Source organism: Urocitellus parryii, chromosome 4 (assembly GCF_045843805.1).
Source record: "Urocitellus parryii isolate mUroPar1 chromosome 4, mUroPar1.hap1, whole genome shotgun sequence".
Taxonomy (NCBI): domain Eukaryota; kingdom Metazoa; phylum Chordata; class Mammalia; order Rodentia; family Sciuridae; genus Urocitellus; species Urocitellus parryii.
This window is the reverse complement of record NC_135534.1, coordinates 42,549,451-42,577,289: the sequence shown is the minus strand read 5'-3', so window position 1 is coordinate 42,577,289 and position 27,839 is coordinate 42,549,451. Positions and strand designations below refer to the sequence as shown.

General features: G+C 36.7%; 1 protein-coding gene across 4 annotated transcripts in view; it reads left to right on the top strand.

Annotated features, from left to right (window-relative positions):
* Positions 1-12,108, top strand: part of Nell1 (neural EGFL like 1) — an 826,302-nt gene extending 814,194 nt beyond the window's left edge. For all 4 annotated transcript variants that reach the window (XM_077797508.1, XM_077797507.1, XM_077797506.1 and 1 more), the window contains 3 exons: positions 7,625-7,801; positions 10,639-10,863; positions 12,058-12,108. In XM_077797508.1, coding sequence (XP_077653634.1) covers positions 7,625-7,801; positions 10,639-10,863; positions 12,058-12,108 — 453 coding nt within the window. The remainder of the gene's footprint in view (positions 1-7,624; positions 7,802-10,638; positions 10,864-12,057) is intronic.
* The last annotated feature ends 15,731 nt before the right edge of the window (positions 12,109-27,839 follow it).

Sequence of the window (27,839 nt, the reverse complement as noted above, 5' to 3'; positions counted from 1 at the left end):
ATAGGGCCCCTGTTCAGCCATCAAAATGGGGATGAATTTAGTTTTTGAGAAAGAATTGTGTTTCCAAGGTTTTTGAGGATGGTTACAACCTGAACTGAAGTCCTTTTAAGATTTTCTAGGTCATCAGATCCTGAAATAGGCAAGGGACTTTAGTTGTATATTGACTACTGTGAGAGAGACCAAACTTCTCTTTTAAGTTTTTGTTTCATTTCAGTCCATGATAAAGCAAGGAACCTACCAATCATTAAAAATTTCCCAGGGCTTCATTAATTAACTGTGTTAATAATCCAAGCAGCCTGATTTATTTCATTTTGACTCCTAAAGTATCTCCAAAGTCTTATGAGAATTAGACTGAAATTGCCACAGGAGATGAGCAATTCTTATAATCTTATTTTGTTAATAAGATGCACCTCTATTACCACCACCATCTCCCTCTTATCTGAATAAAGTATTACGAAGATTTCCTTCCATAAATCTTTCTGTTGCTGTTGTTTCATTTTCTAATTGAATTCATTACCCATTTATAGAGAGCATCATTTTAGGAGCTGATAAAGCACCTCAAATCAATTCTAGAAGTCATCCTTATAAAATGAACTATTTGTGACCCTGCTTTTTGTTTTTAACATTTGCAGTCCAAACTGTCCCATTTCAATTTTACAAGAAATATCTCCAGTACTTAAGTATCCAAATGGACAATTGTCCAGGTATCATTTTGGAAGCTGTGAAATAAAATCAAGGTTACGATATAAAGTGTTCTCTTTTCAGTCCTATCCTTGATGCTTTAAATTCAAATTAAAACAAATCATACAGCACAGAATCACATAAGCTAACAAAGGATCAAGGGTCACTATTGAAAGGAGCAGAGTCAGAGTTCTTGTAAAAGGTCATCCCAACCACCTCCACAGAGTAAATACACCAGGTTAGTTAGTACTGTTTGATACCAACTGGAAGATGAATGGAGTTCAGTGATAAAGCTAGGTCAGTAAAAATGGATTTGAGCTTTTGTTTAGATTCTTTGTGTTTTCTTTAGGGCACTTAGTTCATTGGGCACCAGGAGACTGGTTAAACTACCTAGAACCCATGTTCTTTCAGCATTATCTAGATCCCAGAAAACCAGGTGAAAAAGTTGTCTCTGGGTTTGGTACATACATCTCGGTTATAGCCCAGCTTCTTCTTATAGGTACCCATATGTGGCCTTTCCATTCATAAATTGGTCCAGGGCCTTTGAAAAATCATATTTATATTCTATTTTGGTTACATGGAAAGGTAACAAGGTCCTAGGTTTATTAGTTCCTATGAAATGCAGCATTTTATTATAACTATTTGTGTTCTTATTGGGGATCATGGAGATGGAGAAGGAAGTGGATATATAATTAAACACCTGTCACTCTGTTAAAGTCTGAGTCATTGCTATGGGAATATAGAAAATGAAAGGTATATTGTGAGAGAATGAAAAAGGAAATATAGGAAGGCTTCACAGAGAAGATAACCCTGAATAGGATCCTAAAGAGAAATTTAGCTCAGGAGAGAAGTGAATTCCAAACAGAAAAAACCATACCAGCGAACATGCAGAAGCATAAGAATATATGTTATGCTAGATGTAAGAAGAAAATTATGGGATACAGGGCAAAGTATGGGAAGGGAATAGTTGATCATGAGCCTAGAGATAAAGGCTGGAGATGGAGTAGGGCATGAATATGTTATCCTGTAGGCAGCAAAGGATTATGATTGGGATGCCTTGTTATTGGTCTGATTGACAGCATGATAGATGGCCTGAGGAGTTTGAAGCTAACTAGAAAGAACCACTTAGACTGAGATAAAGGGTCAAGAAAGTGAAGGTTAAAATCTGAAAGAGGAACTGTCAGGTGAGATCACATGAGAGAAAACACAGAAGTGAAATAATGTGTTTTGATAACTGATTATGTCAGAGACTGAGCTTCTGTTATTATGGCTTCTCTATTTTGGGGGCAAAAAAAAAATCTTCATAGAGGTTTGAGACTTAGCTTTTTTCCTAGGTGAATAGAATCTATGTACCACTAATAGAAAGCCAAGGTTTGTAAGTTGGGCATTTTTACATTTGATGTTAGCTTCTATTACATCTACTCCTCCATGTACACGTTATATCCACAGCTACTACCATGGTAGGCCACTCTGTTTATTATTTCTTTCACTATTTTCAGTTAACCATAGTCAATCACAGTTCAAAATTATCAAATTGAAAATTCTAGAAATAAAAAGTTCATAAACTTTAAATTGCCTGTTGTTCCAAGTAGAGAGCTGAATGCTTGCACTATCCTGCTCCATATAGCCTAGGATGTGAATTATGGCATCATCCAGGGTATCTATGGTGTATATGCTACCTGCCCATTAATCTCTTGGTAGCCATCATGGTTATCAGATAGACTTTGGTGGTATTATAGTGCTTGTGTTCCAAAACATCTTGTGTTAGAGCCTAAGACTATATTACAATACTATTTTTGTTTACTTCATATAATCATCTCATCTTGTGGCATAGTATCACCTCACATCACCACAAAAAGTATAAGTACATCACAATAAGATATTTGGAGCAAGAGAGACTGTATTCATATAACTTTTATTACAGTATATTTTTATGTTGTTTTGTTATTATAATCTCTTACAGTACCTAATTTAGAAATTAAACTTTACTATAGGTATGTATGTATAGTAAGAACAATATATATGAGATTTTGAACTATCCATGGTTTCAGACATCCACTGGAAGTCTTTGAATGTATCTTCCATGGATTATGGGGAACCACTGTGGTATCATTAATAACTGGAAAATCTGGTGAAAGAAAGGGGAAATAAAACTATCAAGGCTAGATTTCATTTATTTGCTTTTATTCAGGTTTTTAAAAAGTGAATAACATTCATTCTCTAACTAAATCCTAAATACTAGAGCAGAACCAAGTCTTGAGTTTTTCTGGGAACTATAAAAATGAGTATTGAAAGGGATACCATAAATAGCAAATCATCTATCTTAATAAAACCACAAACTTCTGTGATAGCACAGAAAACGAGGGTGAAATGGAGAAAATCTTGGACATGAGGCTCTCTGAAATGATGACTGTTTCCCCTGACTTTATTTGAACTTTTTCTCAGACACTGAGGAAGGTAACCATACTAGCAACACCTAAAGGACTCAAGCATCTCTTTCTAACAAAAAGAGAAGACACTGGTCTGCAAGGAGCTATCAAAAAAATGACCCTTCCATCTTAATTGTACTCACTCATGGTATGAAGATGAGAGATGAGTCAGTCTGTGCCTGGGGCCAGGGTAAATAAATTAGGTATTAGATTCCTGCATCCTACTCATAAAGATATTTCACTTTGTTCTTTGAACTTGACCAGGAACATTATCAATACCTTGTTGTTTATAGTGCTTTTGATGGCAACACTTGGATGTTCAGGCCTCAGATCATGTTTCTCATTTTTTCAAAGGTGAACATATTGACAGGTTTTATTGAGCTCCCAAATCTCTAGAGGTTTAGTCAGAATACAGGATCTCCATTTCTGTTTCACCAACTTTATTCTCCTAGGGTAATGTTCCAGATCCCTCCTTTTAATTGTAAGAGGCTGAGAGTCATAACATGATAAATTCTCAGTTGATCAGGTTGGGTTGTTCCCCCCCCCTATGGTTCTGAGACTTTTCTTACTCCACAGTCACGTAACGGGCTGTGAATCCCCAATCACTGGCGTCTCCCCCAAGAATTTGTGGTTCAGTAGTTTTAGGGTGGAGCATGATAATTTGCACTTCTAACTAGTTTCTAGGGGATACTAATGTTCCTGGTTGGAGGACTGTACATAGAGAATTACTACCTCAAGAATCCTTCTGGTCTCATTTTAGCTGAAATCATTTTTTCCTACCCTCCATCATTCTCTAGATACAAGAATGTGTAGTGGTAGAAAACCATTGTTATAAAAGCCAGATTGGGTCTAGATTCTATTTTGTTATTAATTTCTACATGGAAAAGTCATTTCCCCCTCACTGGGCCTAGTTTCCTGCTTTATTAAAATGATCATCAAAGATGTTTTGATCCTAGGAACTAATAAGAAATACTAAAAAACAATTCGTGAGCTATGCTGTGACCTAATGGCAAAATTAACACTTGGTTTAAAAAAAAAAAAAAAAAAGATTGGAAAGCACAGCCTGACTCATGTGAGGAGGGATAAAAATAGGTTTGGAGCACTACTTCTAATTTTACCTAATTTATAGTTTATACCAAGGATCAACAGACTTTTTTCTATTGAAGGACAGGAGTAAATATTTTAAGCTTTGCAGATCATAAAATCTCTGTCCCAAATACTCAGTTCTGCATTGTAATGCTAAAGTAGCCAAAGACAATATGTCAATGAATGAGGGAAGCTATGTTCCCATAAGACTATTTTCAGAAGCTGGCAACAGGCTGAATTTGGACTTGGACATCAGTTTGCCAACATCCAGTTTATATTTTTATTCAGTTTACCTAAATAATTTCACCTAAGTCCACCTCCTTGATTTAAAGTTTTCAGAACTCAATGGCAGAAAAAAAAAATTGCCATATTATGTTATCTGGAGTATTGCTACAACTGTGTCAAATATGCAGTTTAAAAATGTATAATTTATAATACAAAATCTATAATTTCCATGGCATAATAAAAATAAATCATTTTAAAAATTTCTACCAAATTATATGCTCCGTTTTCAAAAATTCAGAAAATGTACATAAATATTATGATACTTACAGTTTACAGTTGAGCTTTCATTATAAAACTGAGTGAAAAGACTTAGCTTCTGAGGCAGAAGAGAGGGGAAATAAGATCTTTGGAATTGGAATTGGGATTGATCTGTCCAACGCAGCTGGGAAAGAAGTCCAACTCTGGGAAGTGACCCAGTGGTCTGTGGCAAGAGGGCCGACTCACCATGGTAGGCTCCATTCCCTTCCCATATTTGGTTTCCTGTGTGGTTGTGCACTGTGAACTGTGCTGTCCTAATCATGTTCTCATTGAATTCATGGAGGCACCTGTGACATTTTCATTCTTAAAAAATGTTTTTTCTTGACAGCTACCCGTAATTCAAAGCCAAAGTGAACATAGCCATTGTTCTGAAACACCATAGAAGCTAAGAAGGGCCCATTTGGTATTTTCACATAATTGATGAGATAGGAAATTGCTTTATTTTGCACTTACTCTGGAGGCTATCCATTCATTTTTATTCCCTTGTATTTAATCAGCACATGGCAAGAAACCTGGCATTCTGATTGGGTCCCTTAGCCAAAAGTATAGTAAACTCTTCCAAGAGAATTTATCCTCTTATTTGATGCTGGGCTTTGGACTTGGGCATGTTGGTTCCTGGGGCTTAGTCCTTCTCTCCTTGGGAAGAGTCTTATAGTGCCATAGACAATGGAGCTGACAAAATGGTTTCTTGTTGTTGCTCATTACATTTCTTAGCTTTGGTTGGATAAAATGAATTCCCAGGAAATCATTTGGGGTCATGACTTCATAAGGTAGAGGAGTGAATTAAAGTAATGTTTAGCTGTAAGCCAAAAGACTATTGTTAGAAGTTTCTTGGAATCTGGATACCTCTTTGTCCAAGCTACATGAATTCTCTGACCTCTGAGTCTCTTTTCTCTCTCAATCTGTATACATTCTTGCAAACACACAAGTATCTCTATGTGTATTATCTCTCATTTCCTGATATTTTCAGAATACTGTGACTTCTTTGCATTCTCTATAGTATAGACAATAATACAATTTGAGGGAAAGCATTTTTTCCAACTATTAAGTCATTACATATGTAGCTAGTATCTCCTTTTCATTCTCTATAAAGAATGTAAAGCTTTCTAAAGCTTTCCACTTTAGCTGACACTACATTTATCTTAGGAAGCCCTGTCTGATGCAGCATTGTTAGTTATGAAGCAGATGAAGACCCTGAGGGCAGGTCCATCAAGTCTGCAGATGTCACTAAGCTGTGAAGGAAGGCATTCATGCTGTATGACAGAAACAGCATTTAAAAAACATTGTGGCAGGAAGAAGAGATGAGATGGATCTAACAAAGTGCAATGCAGTAGGGATAAACACCAAGTAATATATTTGCTGACCCTAAACAACCAAACTTACATGATGGAATAGGGCTTACTGAGGGGTTAATCTTAATTAAGTTTAATACAAGTCAACACTATGACATAACCAATAAATATTGAAATCAGGCTGAAAAGAAAGAACAGCACATAACAAAGTGACATGCATCCCGATTCACTCCATGTTATTGAAGGCTTATATTTAGTTCTCTCTCAGCTCCCTTATTTGAGAAATGAAGACAGGAATTTCTGTTCCACATATTATACACATAAATGACATAGCTTATGTATGGCAGAAGATATGTGTTCGGTTTTATGGTAGGTGATTGATGATGGTGATGATAGAAAATACTCAAAAGTGTAGAAGGAGACAGCAGTTTTGAGAGCAAAAGAATTGAACATGGTGTGGACTGGTCAAGGAGTTGGAGATGTTTAAGCCAGAGATGAGACAGCTCTGTGGATATATAAGAACTATTTTGTAAGAACTGAAGAGTTGGAATATGATAGAAGGTATTGGGGGTTCTATGATTATCGAGGGTATTAATCAAGATGCATGGGAAGAGAGAGAGAGTCCAACTATCAACATTAAGATACAAAGATACACACTTGGCCTCCCACAGTGATGACTTCTGCAGGATAGGAAAGTGTCAATCATAGTCTTGATTTTTAAATATGGTTGTATGGAGAAGGCTGGTTACACATGCTTTAAGGTGACTATCAGCCCGGAGATTCTTTAGTTTTGTAAATATTTGACAAAGTAAGATATAACCATAAGGCCACAGGTCTTACTTTATAGACATGAAATGAGACATGGTATAGAATGTTCAGTCTTAATGTTTAAGTGTTGTTGATCTTTAATGCTGATAACTCTGAGTCCTCAATTGCTTCCAAATGAAAGGTGGTTTTGATTATGGTTTTCTTTTTTCCTAAAAGTCTACTTAAAGGCTGCCTTACAGTAGAAAATTTGTTTTAAAACCACAGGACCTTGTGACGCTTTTTTGAGGTGCTACTCTCTGTGATCTTGGGTTAGAAATTTAGCCTTCTGGGCCTCAGTTAACTCTTCTGTACAAAGGGCACAATAAGAATTCCTAGTAGAATTGGAACAGGGATAAAATTAGATAAAATTTGAATTGTTAGGTGAGAAAAGCAGTAGCATGATTTTTCCACTCAAATGAGTTCTTGACTAGGTAGGTGTTTTGAACTGCTTTGTTTAGCTGTAATTCTTATTCAGAAATATTATTTTTAAGGAAACATTGAGGAAAAAAATAATTTTCAAAGAACATATTGACTTCTTTGTTGAACTTAGCAGTGTCCCTATTTGCCTTGGGTGACTCCTCAGAAAAGGGCAAAAAAACAGGATATTTGCAAGGGCATGTAAACATCCATCTGTTTTGAACAAAAGGGAGGTGGCTGGGGAGGGCAATGACTCGAGGAAATCTTTTCTGTCAGCTCTGTAAAGCATTTAGAAGGTTAGGTTTCTATAATGTTGTTTTCCCATCATTTCCCTAATGATGAAACCTCCTTAACCTCATTTCTAAACAGGACGGGAAGATATTCTGCCGACGGACAGCTTGTGATTGCCAGAATCCAAGTGTTGACCTTTTCTGTTGCCCAGAGTGCGACACCAGAGTCACAAGTCAATGTTTAGATCAAAATGGACATAAGCTGTATCGAAGTGGAGACAATTGGACCCACAGCTGCCAGCAGTGTCGGTGTCTGGTATGTCAGCTTGCTGTAGATGGTGACATCCTGTACTATGGAAGAGTTTATAAACTCAGGGGTTAGAAATTTGGCTGGTTCCCAACTCCTTCTGTTACCTTGGAGGGAGTTTTGGGGCTATGGCTACCCAAGGGGCATATGCTCTGCCTGAAGACATTCAGATTGTATGTAAAACACTGTGCAGAACAAAAACAACATATTTATAGAACAGATTTGACCTAAGCAATGTTAGTTTACAGGTATTATTTCTTAGGAAGTCCGTATCCAGAAAAATCCCTGCACGATAGATAATTTTCAAAGCATTTTCTGATACTTATGGTCTTTATAGAGCCCAATTTTTATTTCTTCTTCCATAAGCATGGGATGTTTTGACATGAGATGTAACTCAATATAGTAGAAATACCAGAGAGATTGAATGATAGAGACCTAGAATACAATTCAGATTCTCTCATGTGCTAGCTCAGTATGATGACGTTGGGCAGGTCTTATCTATTCACTCATCATTCTTTTCCTCAAATGTGCATAGTTGTATGAATAGCTGTTTCATAGGACTCTTAGGTATGTGAAAGACAAATACAGTACTTGACACATAGACAGCACTTAACATGGTTGCTACATTGTTAGTTATTTCCTACCTTCAAAAATCAGTTTCAGAGGCCAAACATCCATGTAGACAAATGGAGGTTGCCTTAGATATTAATATAAGGACATTAATAGTATAATGAAGTTTCAGAAGTCCAGAGAAAAGGCTTGATATCTGGACCTAATTCATTCTGTTTCAAAGTATACCACTAACCATGATTTCCAAGGATAGGAAGGCTTTTAGGACATATTTTTTTCCATGAATGTGGTGTTTTATCTGTGGGTAGGTTTACAACTATGGATAATTCTGCATGAGTCAACTTGAAATGGACACTCTTAGCTGGAGTTTTAACATTTGTTGAAGTATGAATGCTATATGTGTACTAGACAAGTACTCTACAGAAACACACATTCAGAAAAAACTATACTTTAAATTTCCATCAAATTTTCTGAAGTCTCCAGGCAAAATGTGCAGATCATCTTAATAACATAATCCTTGTATTAGGACTGTATTAGTCCTTTAATTTTGAGGATTATAACTCAGAAATTCAAATTGCAGTGGCTGGGGTTGTGACTCATCAGCACAGTGCTCACCTAGCACATGCAAAGTGCTGGGTTCGATACTCAGAACCACATAAAAATAAATACATAAAATAAAGGTATTGTGTCCAACTACAACTAAGAAAAAAATTTAAAAAAGAAATTCAAATTGCAGCAAACATTTTTTTTCAAATCCTCATCTAAGGATGAACATATCCAATATGACTATAAGATTGGCTTCCATACCAGCCTGGGATACTGCATATCTTTTTCTAGAAGCCAATAATTGGGTAGCCAGAAGAATTGGTATTAATTTTATATATGGAATTTTCACATATAGAATTTCAAAACATATATTCTGTCCCCAGTCTCAATAAAACAGAAGGTGTTGAACATTAACTTAAAAATTACTTGAAAATGATGTGGGTCATATTTAATAAATATTTATCAGGACTTTGCCTGTGTCAGACTCTGGATAATAGTGAGTGAAACAAAAATGATCTATATCTGTAAAAGCCTAGAGTCTTGTAAAGCTGACTGAATAATTAGTTACCATGTGTTATAATAAGTGTCATGATAACGGAAAAAAGAGGCTGCAGAGAGAAGCAGTTCTATTACAAGGAGCTCAGTGGAGTCCCAGTTGGCAGATGCTGAGACACATAGATAGAAATTCCATTTAAACTGAAAAATAGTTTTTTGAATGAAGCTGAAAACTTTTTTGAAATGGTTCTTCTGAAAATGCCCAACTTCAACTTTAAATTTGTTACTGGCAACATTTTAGTCAACTGTTTTATTGCTGTGACTAAAAGACTTGACAAGAACAATTTTAAGAAGGAAAAGTTAATTTGGTCGGCTCAGGGTTTCAGAGGTCTCAGCTCACAGACAGCTGGATGCATTCCCCAGGACTTAGAGTAAGGCTGAACATCATGGCAAAAGTGTGTGGCAGAGGAAAACATTGGGGGACTTGGTACCAGGAAGGAGAAAGATGGGGCTCTTTGTTGAACAAGGACAAAATATATATCCCAAAGGCCTGCCTCCAGGGACCCACCTCCTCCAGCCATAACCTACCTGCCCATAGTTACCACCCAGTGAATCCCTGCCAGGGTAACACACTGATTAGGTTAAGACTGTCATAACACAATCATTTCACGTCTAAACTTTCTCGTATGGTCTTACACATGAGCTTTGGGGGATACCTCATATCTAAACCATAACATAATCAGTTTATGAAGTTGTTGGGATATTATATTTCATGTTCTACTTTTGACCTTAAGTGAAATTAGTATCTCTTACCACCATATTTATTTATTCATTTTATTATTATTTCTTCACCAAAAGTGTGCTAAATATAAGGAAGAAAAAGAAACTAGCCCAAATCCTGAAATTTCAAAACTTAATGAGAAACAGTACTGATGATTATGATATAATCATAGTATCATACTAAAAATAATGATGGGCTGTGTTTGACACACAGAGAAGCTGACCTAACTCTTTCTATAGACCACAGAAAGAGCAAAGACCATCAACAAAGGCATCCTGAAGAAGGTTGATAACTGTAATTGTCTTTAAGAGGGAAACCCACTAGTGTGCTAACCAGTAACTTTCAATGATGAGAATGGTGAAAATCACTGTGCTCTCTTTCCCCCCTCATAGGACTTTGGGATAAAATTGTGCCTAGGAACCATGATGCGTCATTCTTGGCTTTCTCTCCACAGGAAGGAGAGGTAGATTGCTGGCCACTCGCTTGCCCCAATTTGAGCTGTGAATACACAGCCATGTTGGAAGGGGAGTGCTGTCCCCGCTGTGTCAGTGACCCCTGCCTGGCTGATCACATTGCCTATGATATCAGGAAAACTTGCCTGGACAGCTACGGTGTTTCTAGACTCAGTGGTGCAGTATGGACCATGGCCGGATCTCCCTGCACAACCTGTAAATGCAAGGTAAATTGGGTGCCCTGAAATGTTCAGGCTTGAACAGTTTATCAGAACATCTGCAGGAGGTTTACTCTGGTTTCTGAGTGTGTAGGTTCCATGGGGCCTTGTGGACACAGGCCTTTACATCCCACAGGATGTTCATATATCTGAATGGATCATGGCTGCACCTTGTATAAAGGCTAGTTCCAAATGAACAATGTAGAATAAAACAGTCTGGCTTGATTTTAAATTGCAGAACGTTAACAACTGACTCAGCCCAATTTTATGCCCTTTTGACCTGTATGTTAGAAAAAGAAAGAAAGAAAATGTAAGAAATGAAGAGAGAAAGAAAAAATATCTACTTCCTTTCATGCTGGAAAATTTTATGAGTTCCTTCATGAAACTGTCAATGATAGAAAAAAAAAAACACTATTCTGTGATGATGGTCATTCTGTTTAATTATCAAAGTGCCCATTGGGGAATGCCTTAATGATTAATGTTATTAATGTGAATTTCTTTTTTCTAACCTGGAAAATATTATCTGAAGATGTTGCCCCAGTAGGAAAAGGATAATATCAGACTTCACATAGCAAGAGAGCTATGGCCCCATTTGTACCCTCCACCAGAGCAAACCAAGTGACCAGGCTACATTAACACTTGTATTATTTAATATTATTTTTGATATCATATTTGAGAATTATTAAACAAAATTATGAAAGCACATTGAGATTATTATATGAATTTGATTCTTAATGAATTCTCAAAAATGTATACAACTGGATAAGCACAATCTCCTTCTTAATCATCATATGAGACATTATATTGATCCCTAAGATGCATGCCTTTCTGGAACCCATCTTGGATTTGTCTTCAGATTCTTGTGATGCTTGATTAGCCCTTTAAGAGGCAAGTCATCATCATTAAGAGATTTGTTTTTGGAAAGAATCTTATTTGGAATAAGTCTAGTCTAAATAAGTTTTGTGAAAACTTGGCTTGGTGGGTCAGTATGTCAAGCATACATTGAGTGTGTAAGTAAGGCCATATGTGGCCCTGCCAGCAGAACCCCAGCAAGAGGAGACCCTGCAGGGTTGATCCATGCTTCCTTCCCTTTCATTCCTTCATAAGTGCTTTTGTAGCATCCTTTTAAAATAAAGATTGCAGACTCCTTGCTGATGGACTTACATGTCTCCCTACATTAACACTTGTGTCCTTTTTGTACAGAATGGGAGAATCTGCTGTTCTGTGGATTTGGAGTGTCTTCAAAATAACTGAAGTATTTTAAATGGACTCATCACAGGAGAAAAAATGGACAAAATGATCATCCAACATGATGAAAAATAAGAGTTGATTTTTTTAACCACAATTACCAAAGTCTCCATTGGAGGAAGGTGTTTGGGGGTCGCCTCGTAGACCTGCCACTTTGCTCATTCTTGCTAACCTAGTCTAGGTGACCTACAGTGCAGTGCATTTAAGTCTATGGTTGTTAAGAGAAGTCCCCAGTGTTGTAAATCACATTTCCCTTATCAGATCATTTGCAAACACATTTAAATGATCTCATGGTAAATGTTGATGTATTTTTTGATTTATTTTGTGTACTAACATAATAGAGACTCAGCACCATTTATTTATTTATTTTTCTTGATTTTTGGATCAAATTCTAAAAAAAAAAAATAAAGTTGCCTGTTGTGATATTGTCCCATCCACTGTATACTGTGAAATGTATTGAAAAAATATCTATGTGGAGTCCAATTGCATCATACTTATATTTCAAACTGTTGAACAGAATTAGAGACCCACTCCTCCAGCTTAAGCATGCCCAAGGCAATTATGATACCTTAAAGTGGGGAAGGACTCCAACCACAATTCAATAGTTATTTAGAAAAGGACTCTATCCTCCTTTCTGCAAATAAAAAAGAAAAAGAAAAAGAAAAAATAAATACAAAATGTTAATTTGCAATTTAGAAGCAGCAATGCTTAAAACCTTTTTTAGCAGTGAAAGCAAAAATATCTTTGCATTGGTTTTATGTATAATTTCGTAACTAATAAACAACTTTAAGAGTTATTGATGTAAGTTATCATCATAGTACAGGTGAATAGGATTATCCCTCTATTATATACACATGCACTTGAGAGTCTGATCAACCAGCTTTTTCAGTGTTAGTTGATTTACAGCAAGCCCCCCAATTCTTTTCCAGTACTGTTTTATAGTAAAACACATTGCCTTTCATATGGAGAAAGGGGACACTTGAAAAAATCTATTCGTGTGCTCTGTTACTTTAGAACAATGAATACCTCCACATAAGCCAGTACAATAGTTTTAAAACTTGAAAAGCTATTAAGTTATATAAAATTAACAAAATATGTAATGACATTTTAACTGAGCTGAGAATTCAAACTTTGGTTTTACTTTCAGATAAATTACATCTTCTTCTGGATTAAGTTAGTTCAAGGGTTTTCTGCTCATTCTTCCAACATCAAAACATCTTACCTTGTTATGTCAGTCATGCTAAAAATATTTAAATCCTAAAATAATTATTAGCTTAAAATTATGATCTTCAATCAATATTATTATTGGTTTTTGTCCAATAGATAATATTTTGTAAAAATGAAGTTCACTAATGAAATCAAGTTCATGTTATATATGATAAAAGCAGTTGAAATACTACATCTGTCAAAGACTGATATAATGTGATAAATTAGAGAACATTTCTATTTTAATTTAATTCCTTAAATGAAAGCTTGGAGTGAAGAATTTGAAGATTACTCTTTTGAAAATATTAATGACTATCCAATTAAAAGAACTTCCAATATTGGTGGTAAAATGAGGACATTTACAATAATTGTTTGTGATTTTATATATCTGGAATTGTATATAGTGGAACTATGGACCCATGTGTCAAAACCAACCCTTTTCCTATTTGGAACACAGATAGGTCTGTCCATTAATAGGTTTTCTACAGTTGTAGAGATAGAAAGGCAGAGTTGGGTGGTTCCCATAAATACCTTGTTGTTCACAAAGCCAAAACTGTTATTATGTTTTCCTGTGCAGGAAACCTTTATGTATCTCTGATATAGATGATGACTGCATACTGTTGTGTATTTGAGAAGTGTTTCCACTTTTTTTCCCAAGGCATTCTCAAAGCTCAACAGGTTTTTTAAAATTTGTATATGTTCTTACTTTATTACAGTTCCATTAGGATTGGTGGCAACATCCTAAAATACTCTGATTTTACAAATACAATCATAAGACTCAATATTTTCTTCTTTCCACTTGAGAACTGATGGGGTAAATTTAATCTGGGGCAACTTGTTGACAACATGTTATTGGTATTTCTAGCACATTTTAAACCACTGCCAGTTCCTCTTAATAAGGTATATACACCTATAAAACAATGGATTAGATTCACTTTTTAAATAATGATTGAGTCAGGAAGGGTGTTGCATACCTATAGTCCCCATCATTCAGGGCGCTGAGATGAGAGGCTTCCTTGAGCCCATGAGTTTGAGAACAGCCTGCACAACATAATAAGACCTTATGAACACCCCCTCTTTATATATAAGGTACTTTATATATAAGGTACATGCTATTCTCTACTGAAGAAATGAAAAGATAAATAAAACAGAACCTTATTTTAAAGATAAGCATTATGTGGACCTTCAGAAGGTACTAACAATCTTTGAACCCATTTAGATGTTCTAAGAAAATATGATACTACCTGAAATATGTTCTTAACCATGAAATTTTAAAAGTTACTTTTTAAAAGTTTGGGGCCTGGGAATATGATTTAGTGATAGAGCATTTAACTAGTGTATGGGCCCCACAGGATTCAATCCCCAGCACTGTAAAAACAAATATACACAAATAAATAAAAATCTGGTAAATCTCCTGATAAGAATATGTTTAGCTACCATGCAACAATTTGCAATGTAAAATTGGTGTCCATTTAATGAGCCAAAGTGATGTTTGACAAATCTGTCTCCTTACAGACCACAACCATTGCCTGTACTACCTTGAACACAAAGATGCTGACATAATAAGGGCAAGAAATATGAAAAAAAGCACATGAGCAATTGCAACTATCCTCCCAGTGTTCCTAGCGGGAAAGGCTTGTGACTCAGGAGAGTAGATTATTAAGGCAAATGAAAGTTCTGTGTTAGACACATGTCTATTAAACACTCATTTGCTTCATTCTTTCTAGGTTGCATATGAACAGATATATGTGCACATATAACAGATTTGTTATACAAAAGTTGCATATGGACATATATAATATTCACTTGCAACCTGTAATGCATATTTATATTACATATATTCATATGCAACATGCATATATACATACATGACAACTATCTTAAGTTTCCTCTCTTCTGAACTTTATGTGTCTGTGCTTATGTCACTGTTATGTCCTTCTAATACACATTTACCTTGTATTATGGTAATCTTAGACTAGGTAAGGCTATAAACCAACTGTGTATGGATATCAACTTACAGCATTTAACATAGTGCCTTGCATAGAATGAATTTTCAATTAAGTCTTTAAGTATTGAATTCATATTTTTCTTATCATAAAAATACCATGGGATATTGAAAATAATCTACCCTAGCAGATTTCAAATGCTCTTAAGTACTAAGAACTAATTGAAAAAAATCAAAATTTATTGAGCTCTCCAACATAAAAACTGAATTAAAGCAAGGTTTCTCTGGATAGATTGGGGGTGTAGTGGTAGGGCATTTGGGACGCCTTCACATACTTGACCCCAGCTTATAGCTTTCAACAGAGCACAGCTGGACAGCTATTCGACTAACTCCTCAAATATACTTCTATGGATGAGTAAGCCAGCACTCAGTGTAGCTAAGTGACTTGTGCCCGGAGTTCACAACTAATTAATCATAGAAAAATAGGTCTGTTTATCCCCATGCCAGATTTCCAAGAATTCAAAATGTATATCTACATTTCAATTTCAAGATAACTTTTCCTACTCCTAAGTGGATGACATTAAAGACAATCATGGATGAGATATTGTATCTGTTATTGTCTCTGTGTTCTATCTCCCTTCTAATTGTGCTACTGCTTTATGAAAATCTTCATGATGGTTTTGTGAAACATTCAGATTACAAGACTGGACAACATTTTCAAATGCAGAATAACAATAAGCCACTTACTCAATCACCTAATCTCAGTCTTTATGGGTAAACATTAAGGAAAAGTAAAACAGTTTCCAAAACCAAATATTTCTTAAGACTTACACACACCAGCATATGATGAAATATGGCATTGGATGGAATTCCTACATAGATAATTTTATTTCTGATTTCATTATTCATTCACCATTTATTCTATCATTAAGACAGTGACAATATAGCAGGCTCTTCAGATACAGAGATGAATAAGACAAAATTGGTCACTATCCTTATGGCATTTGTAACAATGTGCAAAAGAAGTAAACTAGAAAATATTTACTTGAGCAATATAATATCAGGCTATATTAATACTAGGAAGAAAATAAGTGAATTTAAAAAATGGAGATGAACTGGAGAATCTCACTTCAAAATAATCAAGAAAAATTTCTAAATGGGGGTGATAAGCAAGGAGGGATGGAGAATGTGGAGTAGCCACCTGTGCACAAAGCTGTGGGAATATCTCCCAATCAAAAGAAGTAAAGGCTAAAGACTGCAGGATAAAGACATTAGGTACGTGAAGGTCATGAGTGGAACCGAAGGCTAAGTAAAAGAGCAAAGATATGAGGTTGCAGGAGTTGACTAGAGCTGGACATTACAGGCCATGATAATGTGAAGGCCCTGGTCATTCTGGGAAATGAAAACATCAGTGGGAAGTTACTAAAGGAGTAAGCATTTATTTACTCACCTTTTCATTCATTCACATATTTGTGCCTTTTTAGATATCAATTAGTCTATATTTACTATTCTGAAAACATGAAACTCCTGTTATGTACCTAGGAAAAATATCAGTGAGAACAATATTTTTCCGTTAGAAATTGGAGCTCTGCACTGTGCTATCACAAAGCAATCAAACTACATAAGATGGCATGTCCAGAAATAAGGTCAAGGAATACATCAAAAACTGGATCTGTAACTTTTTTTTTGCCTCTGCAGTGCCCTCATTTAAATAATTAGTTCTTGACCATTTGAATCATAGTAAGTTCAGTAGTTTGTGACAGTGATATCATCTTGGCTTATAAATACCAGTGCAGGGTAACAGAACACTGAAGAGGATAAGAGTCTGTTGGATTAATCTAGAATAGTAACAACAAACACTATCCTTAGAACAGTGCTAGAATGTAGTAGCCAACGCCCCAAGTCTCACCAAATAAGACAAAACTTTGGTGAGAAATTATTTAGGTTACTATAAAAATGATACATACCTAATTTTTTTCAGAAACTTTTTAATACCTGAAGGTGATAAAAAAATTTTAAGGTAAGAGGAATTTATAATTGAGACAAAGCAATAATTAGAAACTAAAATATCAGAAAGATTTAAACATGTGAAAATGCAAATTTACCTGAAGAAACTGGCAGTTGATATGCCAATCTCATAAGATAAATGATATTTCCCAAATTTTGTTATATTTTAGCTCTATCGCTTTGAAAATGAAGGTGAAGGCAGTGAGAATATGTCTTTTAAATGCAAAATAAAATACATTAATTTATCAAAAATATCCAACAGTAACTTCAGCCCCTTAGGAAACTTGAAGACATTTTGAAGAAAACAGACCCAAATCTGGTATACTACATGTTTAATGATCGAAAATAGTGCAGTATAGTCTTCAATCATGTTTGCAGAAAGAGCTGAAAGGATTCTGTGCAGACAAGGCAGTCCAGGGAAGAATTTATCTTAGGTGATTTTATGTAGGAGGTTTTAAAATGACATTGAATGAATGGGTCACTAAGCTAGAAAATCAGAGTGACAAAAGCTTTAAATAGATTTTAAAATATCAAGTATAATAAGGGACAATGTAATTTAGAGGAGTCCCTAGAGTAAGTGGAAAGAAAGAGGTGACACAGAGTGTATACCTCAGAGGGCTCAGGGGATTGCCAGCTCATTATTGCCCATTGAAAATGTGGGCCCAGTATTCCCAAACTTTTCCATTTTTCAAGATAAGTCATAATTCTGGATTTTAATGTATGATATTATGAGTTTTAAATTTCACATCCAAGTTTAATAGAATAAATCTGGACCATACAAAACATGTCTGTAGACTGATAGTACCCACAGGATCAATTTTTCACACACCCCTAGTTTAGAGCCACAGGAAACCCTGTAAGTTATCTAATGCTCCTTCAAATTTTATAGGTCAGTAAATCAATTGCTTTCTCCTTACTCTGCCTGCATATATACCCTCCTCTTTTTTTCATTTATTTTAAACATACAGCATTTATTTTCATGTAAATCCAAGAATTTCCTCCGTATGTTTTGCCTCTCTCGCTGAAAGTGTGAATGTTGATATTCCCATTGAATACTTCAATTCCATGGAATGACAACCCTTGCTTCTTAAGTGAGTGCAACATCAACATCATGCTTAACTGCTGAAAGCATCATCATTCACCATAAAGATCTCTATTTCCCCAGTGGTGTGTTTGGAGAAAGTACTCATTCTTAAGGCTTAAGATTGAGCTGTTCATTGCTCAGGCAATGAATATGGGGTTAGTTCACATAGGCATGTTGATTATGATGAAGTTTTACGGCAGTTGAATGGAAGAGTAAGAAATCTGGCTCAAGATCTTCTGTGCTCCACCACTGATTCATAAGCAGATAAACCAAAGCAGACTAAGGAGGACCTGTTAGGATGAGACAACAAAAAGCACAGGGCCTGTTGGCAGGCCCTCAGAACATCATTTGCAGATGTAAAGAAATGGAGCCACAGAAAACCTTCCCCTTAATACAAACCACACATTTTGGTAGCCATCATCCACATGAGAAAGAGCTGGTTGTCTTGCTATAGTCTGCCGATAAGAAAAAAATGCCAAGAACAAATATAAGTGAGGCAAACCTAAAAATGTTGTTATTGAACAGAGTGAAAAGTTATCCTTGTTGTTGGAGAATGTCAGAATTAAAATTAGCCACGTGCTTTTGTTTTCTGTGACTCCTATAACAAATTATCATACACTTGGTGTGTTCAAACAATAGAAATGTATTCTCTCACAGTGGTAGGATCTAGAAGTCTGAAATCTAGCAGCCAGCTGGGCTGTGCTGCCTCTAGGGGATCTAGGGGGAGATTTCCTTCCTTACCTCTTCCAGCTTTAGAGGGCTTCAGGTGGTTTTTGACTTGTGGCCACATCCCTTCAATCTCTGCCACTCTGGATAGAATGTCTTTTTCTCTTATGTGTGTGCCTCTTGTAGGATATCTATCATTGGATTTAAGGACTGTTCACTAACCCAGAATTACATACTCACTTCATGAACTTTAACACAATTATATCTGCAAAGATCTTTTTGTTTTATTTTTTCAAATAAGGTAACATTCAAAGATTCTGGGCATTAGGATGTGGACATAAGTTTTTAGGGGCCAAAAGTCCTCTGACTATATCTGGATTGGTCATAACAGCTAAAAGAAATCTTAATTCACCCACATTGTATTGATTAATGATTCACTTTCACTATAAGCCTCACTTTTGACCTAGAGCAGACACATGGCTGTGTAATTTTATATACATCTATCCAAAGTGTACAAAAAGATACATTGACTAGAACCTCTACACTATTGAATTAATTTTTACTAAAGAGAAATTTGAATTTCAGGCCTTAAAGAGTGAAAACCCTGGATGGAGTTGAAGAGAGAATTGTAAATATTAGGAAGCAAGTGATGAGGTCATTGTAAGTTCATTTAATGACAGAAAATGCCCTGGATGGTGCTGAAAAGAGAATTGTAAATATTAAGAAGCAAGTGATGAGGTCATTACCATTTTATTTTATACAGGAAAATTCTGGGATGGTGTTAAATTGTAAATATTAAGAAGTAAGTGGTGATGTCATTGCCATTTCATCTTATGCTGGTCAATAGCACTGGGTGTCCATTTAGTGTACCACCAGCACAGTGCAAAAGTTCAGAAGCAGAAAGTTGCATTAATAGCTCCTTTCTCCCCTCCCCAAAGACTTCTGACCATATTACAGAGAAATATATCAGTCATATATTTACCTGGAATTTCAGACATATAGAGCTTCATGAATTCATTTCTGAAAGTCAAATTCAGATTTTTCTCAGACTCAACAGTATTCCAAATAAAGCTTGAGACTGGTGTTCTTTTATCCCTGTGTATGCATATGTGCCACAAACATCTCCCCTTGAACAGCAAGAAAAGAACAATCTTCCTTGCATATGTGATGGCACCATATCATATCAATTGTTATCTCTTGATGGTGCAATTAAATTCATTAAATTATAATCATTATAGTTTATTATATGGATTTACTCATTCCTCCTCCATTTCATTAAAATGCAGTTTCAAAGGACACATTCTGAAGAAATGTGATCATTTTTAGTGAAGTAGATTATAAGCCAACAACTTCTATTAATCTACAACTTATTATCCAATAGGCATCTCACCAGGACTCTGTCCTCGAGGCTCATAGAAAAGAACTAGTAAAAAACTAATCTGGGGCTGGGGATGTGGCTCAAGGGTAGCATGCTCGCCTGGCATGTGTGTGGCCCCGGTTCGATCCTCAGCACCACATACAAACAAAGATGTTGTGTCTGCCGAAAACTAAAAAAATAAATATTAAAATTCTCTCTCTCTCTCTCTCTCTCTTAAAAAATAAAAGAACTAATCTACCCACCAGAGACTGTACTAAGCATTTCACAAGTTCTCATTTCATACTTACTCCTAAAAATTGGAGGTGACAATAAAGATTTCACTGATAAGGAAATGATGAGGCTGTGATCGTGCCTTGTAACACACAACTGTGAGCAGTGAATTTGTGATTCTAAAGCTAATGATATATGGAGTAGCCCGTAAAGATTTAGAAAGGAAGACGTGAGGTTGCCTACTAAAAGGAAGACTTTCCTGGAAATAAGCACACAGAGAAAAGGAAGAACTAGGCTAGAAAAGAGAACTGATATTGAGAGTGGGATCCTCACAAGAGGAGGGCAGTATGAGTGAAGATGAGAGCAGCTCTATTATGTCAGACTGTTTGGGACTGAGTTTTACAGGACCTAAGATTCATGCTGCTTCTTGTAGGACTGCCATTTTTACTGTGAATCTCCGTAGGACTTTGCTGTGTTGCATTTGATGAAATAGTATGTGCCTAGCCCATGCACGGCTAGAAGGGCACTCTCACCCCATGATTCAACAGCTGTTAATTTTCGCTTTCGCATTCTGGGTGAGGTGGGTAATTACATCCAGCTGTCTGCAACCATCCCACTGCTGCTTTCTCACAGACCTGTGAGTCTTCATTTGTTCTCATGAGCAGGGTTGCACTGTGAGCTGTGAAATGCATCCAGCTGTCCAGTGCCTGGCAGAAGCTTGTTCATCATCTGCCTCTCTACTGTGGATCTAGATGGTTCAATCACACTGCATTTCAGTGCGGAGATTTATCTTTCTAGTCACTTTACATAGCAATCGTAGAAAATATGAGAAACCACTCTCTCTCCACAATGGGAAAAACTACTAAAAATGTCCACAGCTTGGAACACCAAAAAATGATGTATTGTGAAAAAGACAAAATTTAAGGGTAGAGCTGAGGAACTAAGACCAAGAAAAAAAGGTTTGACTGGCCTTTGTGAACTATCCACATGATACACAATAATAAAACTGAGAAACAGCACACATGACTCCAAAGTTAATAGAAGTTTGTGGATTGAGAGTGGAGTACAAAAAAAAATATATTGGGGGTATGTGCATGTCCTAAGAACTTTCCCATAAGACTTACACACATCTTATTCAAATAACTCTCTTCTGTGGAAAACACACACACACACACACACACACACACACACACACACACACACACTAGTCTATGGTTCATGTCTGTTCTCTCAGCCATTTATGAACTTGTATTTATGCTAGGTACTAAATGGTTTATTTCACTGGACATCTGTTTTGGACAATGGACAATGGTATTTAGAATCATAGGAATGAATAGGGAAAGAAGCTTGCAGGCATTCCAAGAAGAGAGATATTACTTCCAGATGAGGAAATGCACCAAACTGATAAAGAAACATTGCTGGAAAAAATAACTCCAAAGACTGGGGGTGAATTTTGCCAATGTTTAGGACAGAGACCCTGTGAACTACTTTGAAAGATCTCTAGAAGGGAGGGTATGATCAGCGACTTGTTGAATGCCTGAGTATAGGTGGAACTAGACTAGCTCAGAATTCATGAGGATCAGACAGGATGGTCAGGAGACAGTGAGTAGGTTTACAGGAGGTTGGGGTCAGCAAAGACAAAGAAATAAATGGCACCAATTGATATCTGAATTTTTTTCGGGGGTGGGTAGGTGGTGGCTACTGGTGACTGAACTCAGAGACACTTGACCATTGTGCCACATCCTAGCACTATTTTTTATTTTATTTAGAGACAGGATCTCATGGAGTTGCTTAGCACCTCGCTTTTGCTGAGACTGGCTTTGAACTTGCAATCCTCCTGCCTCAGCCGCCCAAGCCACCAGGATTACAGGTGTACACCACTACACCCGGCTGAGATTTGAATGTTTGCTGGTGCTGGGTTCAAGGACTTGAATTTTAATGTAGAGATATGAAATGGGAGAGTTTGGACCATGACAGTGCTGGCACACAACATGAATTTGACACCAAGTGAAACATGAAGAAAGCCACCTGCTCCGGAGAGATGAGAGCAAGGTGGCAAGTTGGAGAAGAATGACAACAAATTGTATCTGGTGGACACACAATAAAGTGGAAGGAACAAGAATCTTAGAGCCAGACAGACCTGGGTTTAAATCCCAGTTCCATGACTCTTAGTTGGATTGATTATGAACAAGTTACTAGCTTGTCTAAATGCCAGTTTCCTATGAGAAAAGGGGCGGAGTGGAGCAAGACCACATAGCTTGAGAGGCTTTTATAGGATTAAGAATTACTTTATAAAGTGATACATGTTGCTGATGCTCAGTGAATGTTTGTTGTTAGAACAGTCACCTTTGATACTTGTTCTCATATTACCCCTTCTACTGCCCTGACCTCTTGCCTCATTCTCTTAGGCAGTTATGCCAAGAGCTGCCTAGGGATTGAACTATGCCCCTCTTAAGAGCTTGAAACATATGAACCGTTAACCAAATGCACGGTGCATCCTTTCCCCCCCTCTCTAAGGAGATGAATGAGCAACTTCAACACATTATTCTTAAAGGATGCAGAACCGGGTAAATCATAGCTGTTCAGCATTCATATTCTGCCGTCAGGCTGTGAAGACAAGAAGAAGGATGATACAAGGTGTATCATAGACACATGGTGGCAAGCAGGTCATTCATGATGGAAATGATGACCTACTGGACACGGATCCAAAGTACAATAGTTAAGTTCTCTCAGGTAATTTGCAGTCATTTGGACTGATACATATTAGGCTACACAAAAGGCTGGGTATCATTTTCCTTGGAAACCCTGCAAAGGAAGAAATGTTTCTCCTTGAAAGGCAAATGCAGGGTATCCCATTCCTAGATAAAGTTAAGAAATGGAATGAATTTGTGAGTCAACTGTACGCTTTGTGGCACTTTTATAACGTTAAAAGACAAAAGTAATTTTCAAATGATACAGAAGGCTTTGAGTGGGTTGGCTCAAATTTTCGCTTCTTCAGTGGCTTCACCAAGCTTATACTCAATTTGCACCAGTCATTCACGTTCATGAAGGCTGTCAGGCAGTCACTTTTGGGATTGTCCAATCCAGCTTAATCATCCTGTATTTCTAAGGAGCCCAAAACTGAACCACAGTTCAAAGGGAAATTAAAAGTCAAAACTTTCCTTGTTTATTTTCCCATTCCCCTCACAACCTCTTATATGTAATTTTGTATAGCAACGAGGGTCTCCCTTCATTTCCATGCAATTTCCCTTTTCTCTCCCTTTCCCTCCCATCTCATGTCTCTGTTTAATGTTAATCTTTTCTTCCTGCTCTTCCTCCATACTCTGTTCATAGTTGCTCTCATTATATCAAAGAAGACATTTGGTATTTGTTTTTTAGGGATTGGCTAGCTTCACTAAGCATAATCTGCTCTAGTGCCATCTATTTCCCTGCAAATTCCATGATTTTGTCATTTTTTAGTGCTGCGTAATGTGAGGGAAGGGGAGGGGAGATAGTAGGGGATAGGAAAGGTAGCAGAATACAACAGTCACTAATATGGCATTATGTAAAACTGTGGATGTGTAACCGACGTGATTCTGCAATCTGCATTTGGGGTAAAATTGGGAGTTCATAACCCACTTCAATCTAATGTATGAAATATGATATGTCAAGAGCTTTGTAATGTTGTGAACAACCAATAAAAAAAAATACTTGCTTAAACAAGTTGAAAAAAAAAAAGTCAAAACTCAGGTGTTCAAAAAGAAGCCCCACTTAAGGGGGACAAGTAGGCGACCAGAACATGTGATTCTTGAGCTAGCCCACAGAGATTCTACTCATTTTTCAGCAATAATCAACAAATTATTATCCTCTTCCATTACAGGGAAGGGCACCATCAAAGGTATTATACACAAAATGTAGACATTATTGTATTGTTTTTAGAGAGTGGAAACAACTCATGATATTAAAACAGCAGGTATGAGGTGCTGCAATTATCTTTTCCATATACAATTACCTAGATAATTCAGAACAAAAACAATTGCTTTAATTATTTAGATTATTTGAGGAATATGTAGATTGAAACTCTATGTCTAAATTCTTTTGTTATTTTGAACTGGTATCAGGTGAAAAGCATTTATTAAGTGCCCACTGTTTGTTAGTCAAGGAAAGAAATGAATGAAGTAATAATGGCCTTGCACTTGAAGAGTTTTAAATTTATTAAGGGGTTATGAACCATGAATTTAAGGGAAAGTTCTAAGAGTTGTGACAGAAGTCACCATAAAATACTCAAGGAGTATAAAGGAAGACCATCTAGCCCTTTGGGGAAAAATTGTCAAAGGGGAACCTTGGGAGAGCTTTGCATTGAGATGGAAGTCTGCGAAGACTTCCAGGAGATGGGAACAGCCAAAGCAAATTCGTAGAGGAGTGATACCGTATGGCATCTGTATGTAGATCCTGTCATCCTTACATACTGATAACATTGTGAAATGGTAGGAAGGGAAATGGTGAACAATTTGAAGAAGGAGGCAGAGGGCCCCGAAGAGTCTTATGTGTCAAAATATGAAACTGTTAGATAACAAGCAACGACAGTGTTTTGCTAACCCAGTTTTGGATTTAAAAGTAGGAAAATATATATCAGCGTGGACTTTTCAAGTAAAGCACTGGTACAAAGACAGTTTCTTGGCCCATTGGCATCTGAAGTAGAGGAGTTAAGAACTCTAGAACTTCAGGGCTCGGGATATGGCTCAGAAGTAGAGTGCTTGCCTAACATGCACAAGGCCCTGGGTTCAGTCCTCACCACTGAGAGAACTCTGGAACTTAACTTTAGGTCTTCTGGAATAAAGGAGCCAAGATGCTTACAGAGTGGTCAATCAAGCACACTTAGAGAATAAGCAGTGTCACTGGGGAACAAGAACAGGTGATGCCAGAGGCAACACTGGCCAAGAGCCTTTCAGGTTAGGGTCCTTCACAGTACTTTCTTCCTATCTAGGCCACTGTCCTTTTGGTTTATAAGGCTCTAAAGCCTATAATAGAATGGTATCAGTGATGTTAGAAGGTATATCTTTGAGAAGAAAAAAGTAGAGTAAAATTTAAATACTCAAGGAAGGTATAAAAAATTGGATGCATTGTCTCCTCTACAGCCTTTCTTCTGAATACAAAGAAAAAAAGAGTGAACTTAAGAACTACTTGGTTTTCTAATATGGTTTTTGTGGTTATAGAATACATTTATTTATTCAGCTTTTATGTGACAGTTTTAGGCATGCATTTGTTCATTCATTTTTATGCATTTTCTATTCATTCACACATTATTTTCATTTATTGATCCATTACTCTATCCATCCATTTATTTAGAAGAGACTCTGTACTTAAGAAAATGACTTTTATGTGTACACATAGCTAAAATAACCCATAATGGCCAAGACAATTCTAAGTATCACCAACTCACAAATTATCTAGAGGACTTAATATAATTAACATTTATCAGTGACTTGCTATGAAAAGGCATTGCCAAAAATTTCCTTAATGTTCACAATAAGTCTATGACAATGGTTACTATTTTTAACACAATTTTCCTAATGGAATCAACTAAAGCAGAGAGAGATGAAGTAACTTGCCAAAGTTTCTATAAGGCAGAGGTGGAATTACCACTAAGAATTAATTTCTAACTGATCATCTAGCTAGTTATGCTTTTCCTCTTCCCACATTAGAAAATAATTTTAAATGATGTTTCTTCTGTTCACTTGACTTATTTTTTCCAGCATGTTACCCAACCTTATGTCTTGCCTTTTATTCTGATCATTGAATATTTCACTCTGGGTTTACTGAAAAAAGTAGGAACAACTTTAGGTATTTCACAGAGAGGGAATGTAATGCAGGGGATTAGTTACACGTGTGTTGGAAGAACTCTGAAGCTAAACAGAGGAAGCCAAGCCATAGATTAGTTGCAGCTAGAAGTCTTGAGGTGGGTACTAAGGAGGCTGTGTCACTTAAGTATAGAAACCAGAATCAGAAGGCAGATGCAAGGTGGGAACTGCCTTGTTGGAATAGAAACCACAAAGAACAAGTAGCTTGATGAGAACTTGAGTCCCAGGGGGGAAACACAGTCCCTATCAAGGATATTACTCAAGGCAGAGAGACAAGACAATCTATCACATTCCTACTCTCTAGTATTCTACTGTCTAGTATTCTGATTCTTCTCTTTAATCTAGACTCTGATAAGCCAAAAGGAAAGGGAGTTTGAAAAATGCAGTTTAACAACTATGAACAGAAAAGGAACGTGAGGAAATCCAGCAGAAGACTAGTTCTCCAAAAGACTCCATAACTGCTGGAGTCCGTTTTCAATTCTTTGATCTTAATCAAACTATAGATATCGCCCATGAATGGTTTGGGAGATATGACTGGCAATAGTGTTATGTGCTGATTTGAAAGTTAAATCGGGTTGATCCCATTCTGTTCAGACATCTCACCCTGTGCAGAATTGCCCTCCCCCCTTTCTGCATGAGCCCTCACATAGAAGCTGACATCCTCACCCTCACCTACTTGCATTCTGACCACAATGTGTTTAAACTATGGAGCTGGTCCTGGCTTACTTCCTGAGTAGGTACAGGAGGTGCCAATTCTGAGAACTTAGTGATGCTTTATGAAACGTTTCTTGTGATTTTACTTGCCTCTTCTGTGTGGTTTTTCTTTTTTTAAGTGGTCCCTTCATCTGTGTTCAGTGTCTTGGGCTACAGAACTGGCTGCTTTCTGCTCCTTTGGCCCCGGCCAGAATAAATCCTTTGTCTTTACTTCAAACATACCTGGAGTTTTATTTGGTATTTTGGAATAGAGCCTTATCAATAGGATGCAGATGTGTTCATTCATGAAAAAGACAGACTCATCTTTCCTTGGGAGGGCGATCAGTACTTGTGGCATGGATATAAGTTAGAAAGAAATAAGGAAAATGGTATCTTCTGTGAGCTGAGTGTTCGTTTCCTGAAAATTTGTAAGCTGAGGCAATGTTATTAGGAGATGGACTCTTTGAGGAGGTCTTTACATCGTAAGAGTAGAGCCTTCATATATTGGATTACGATTCTTATGAAATAGGCCCAGGGAAGCTTATTTACCCCTTCCATGATGCAAAGACACAGCACGAAGATAGTCTGTGAACCAGAAAGTGGGTCCTCATAAGACACCAAATCTGCCAGTACTTTGATTCTGGACTTCCCAGATTTCAAACTATAAAAAAATCAATATTTGCTATTTATAAGTCACTCAGGTTAAGG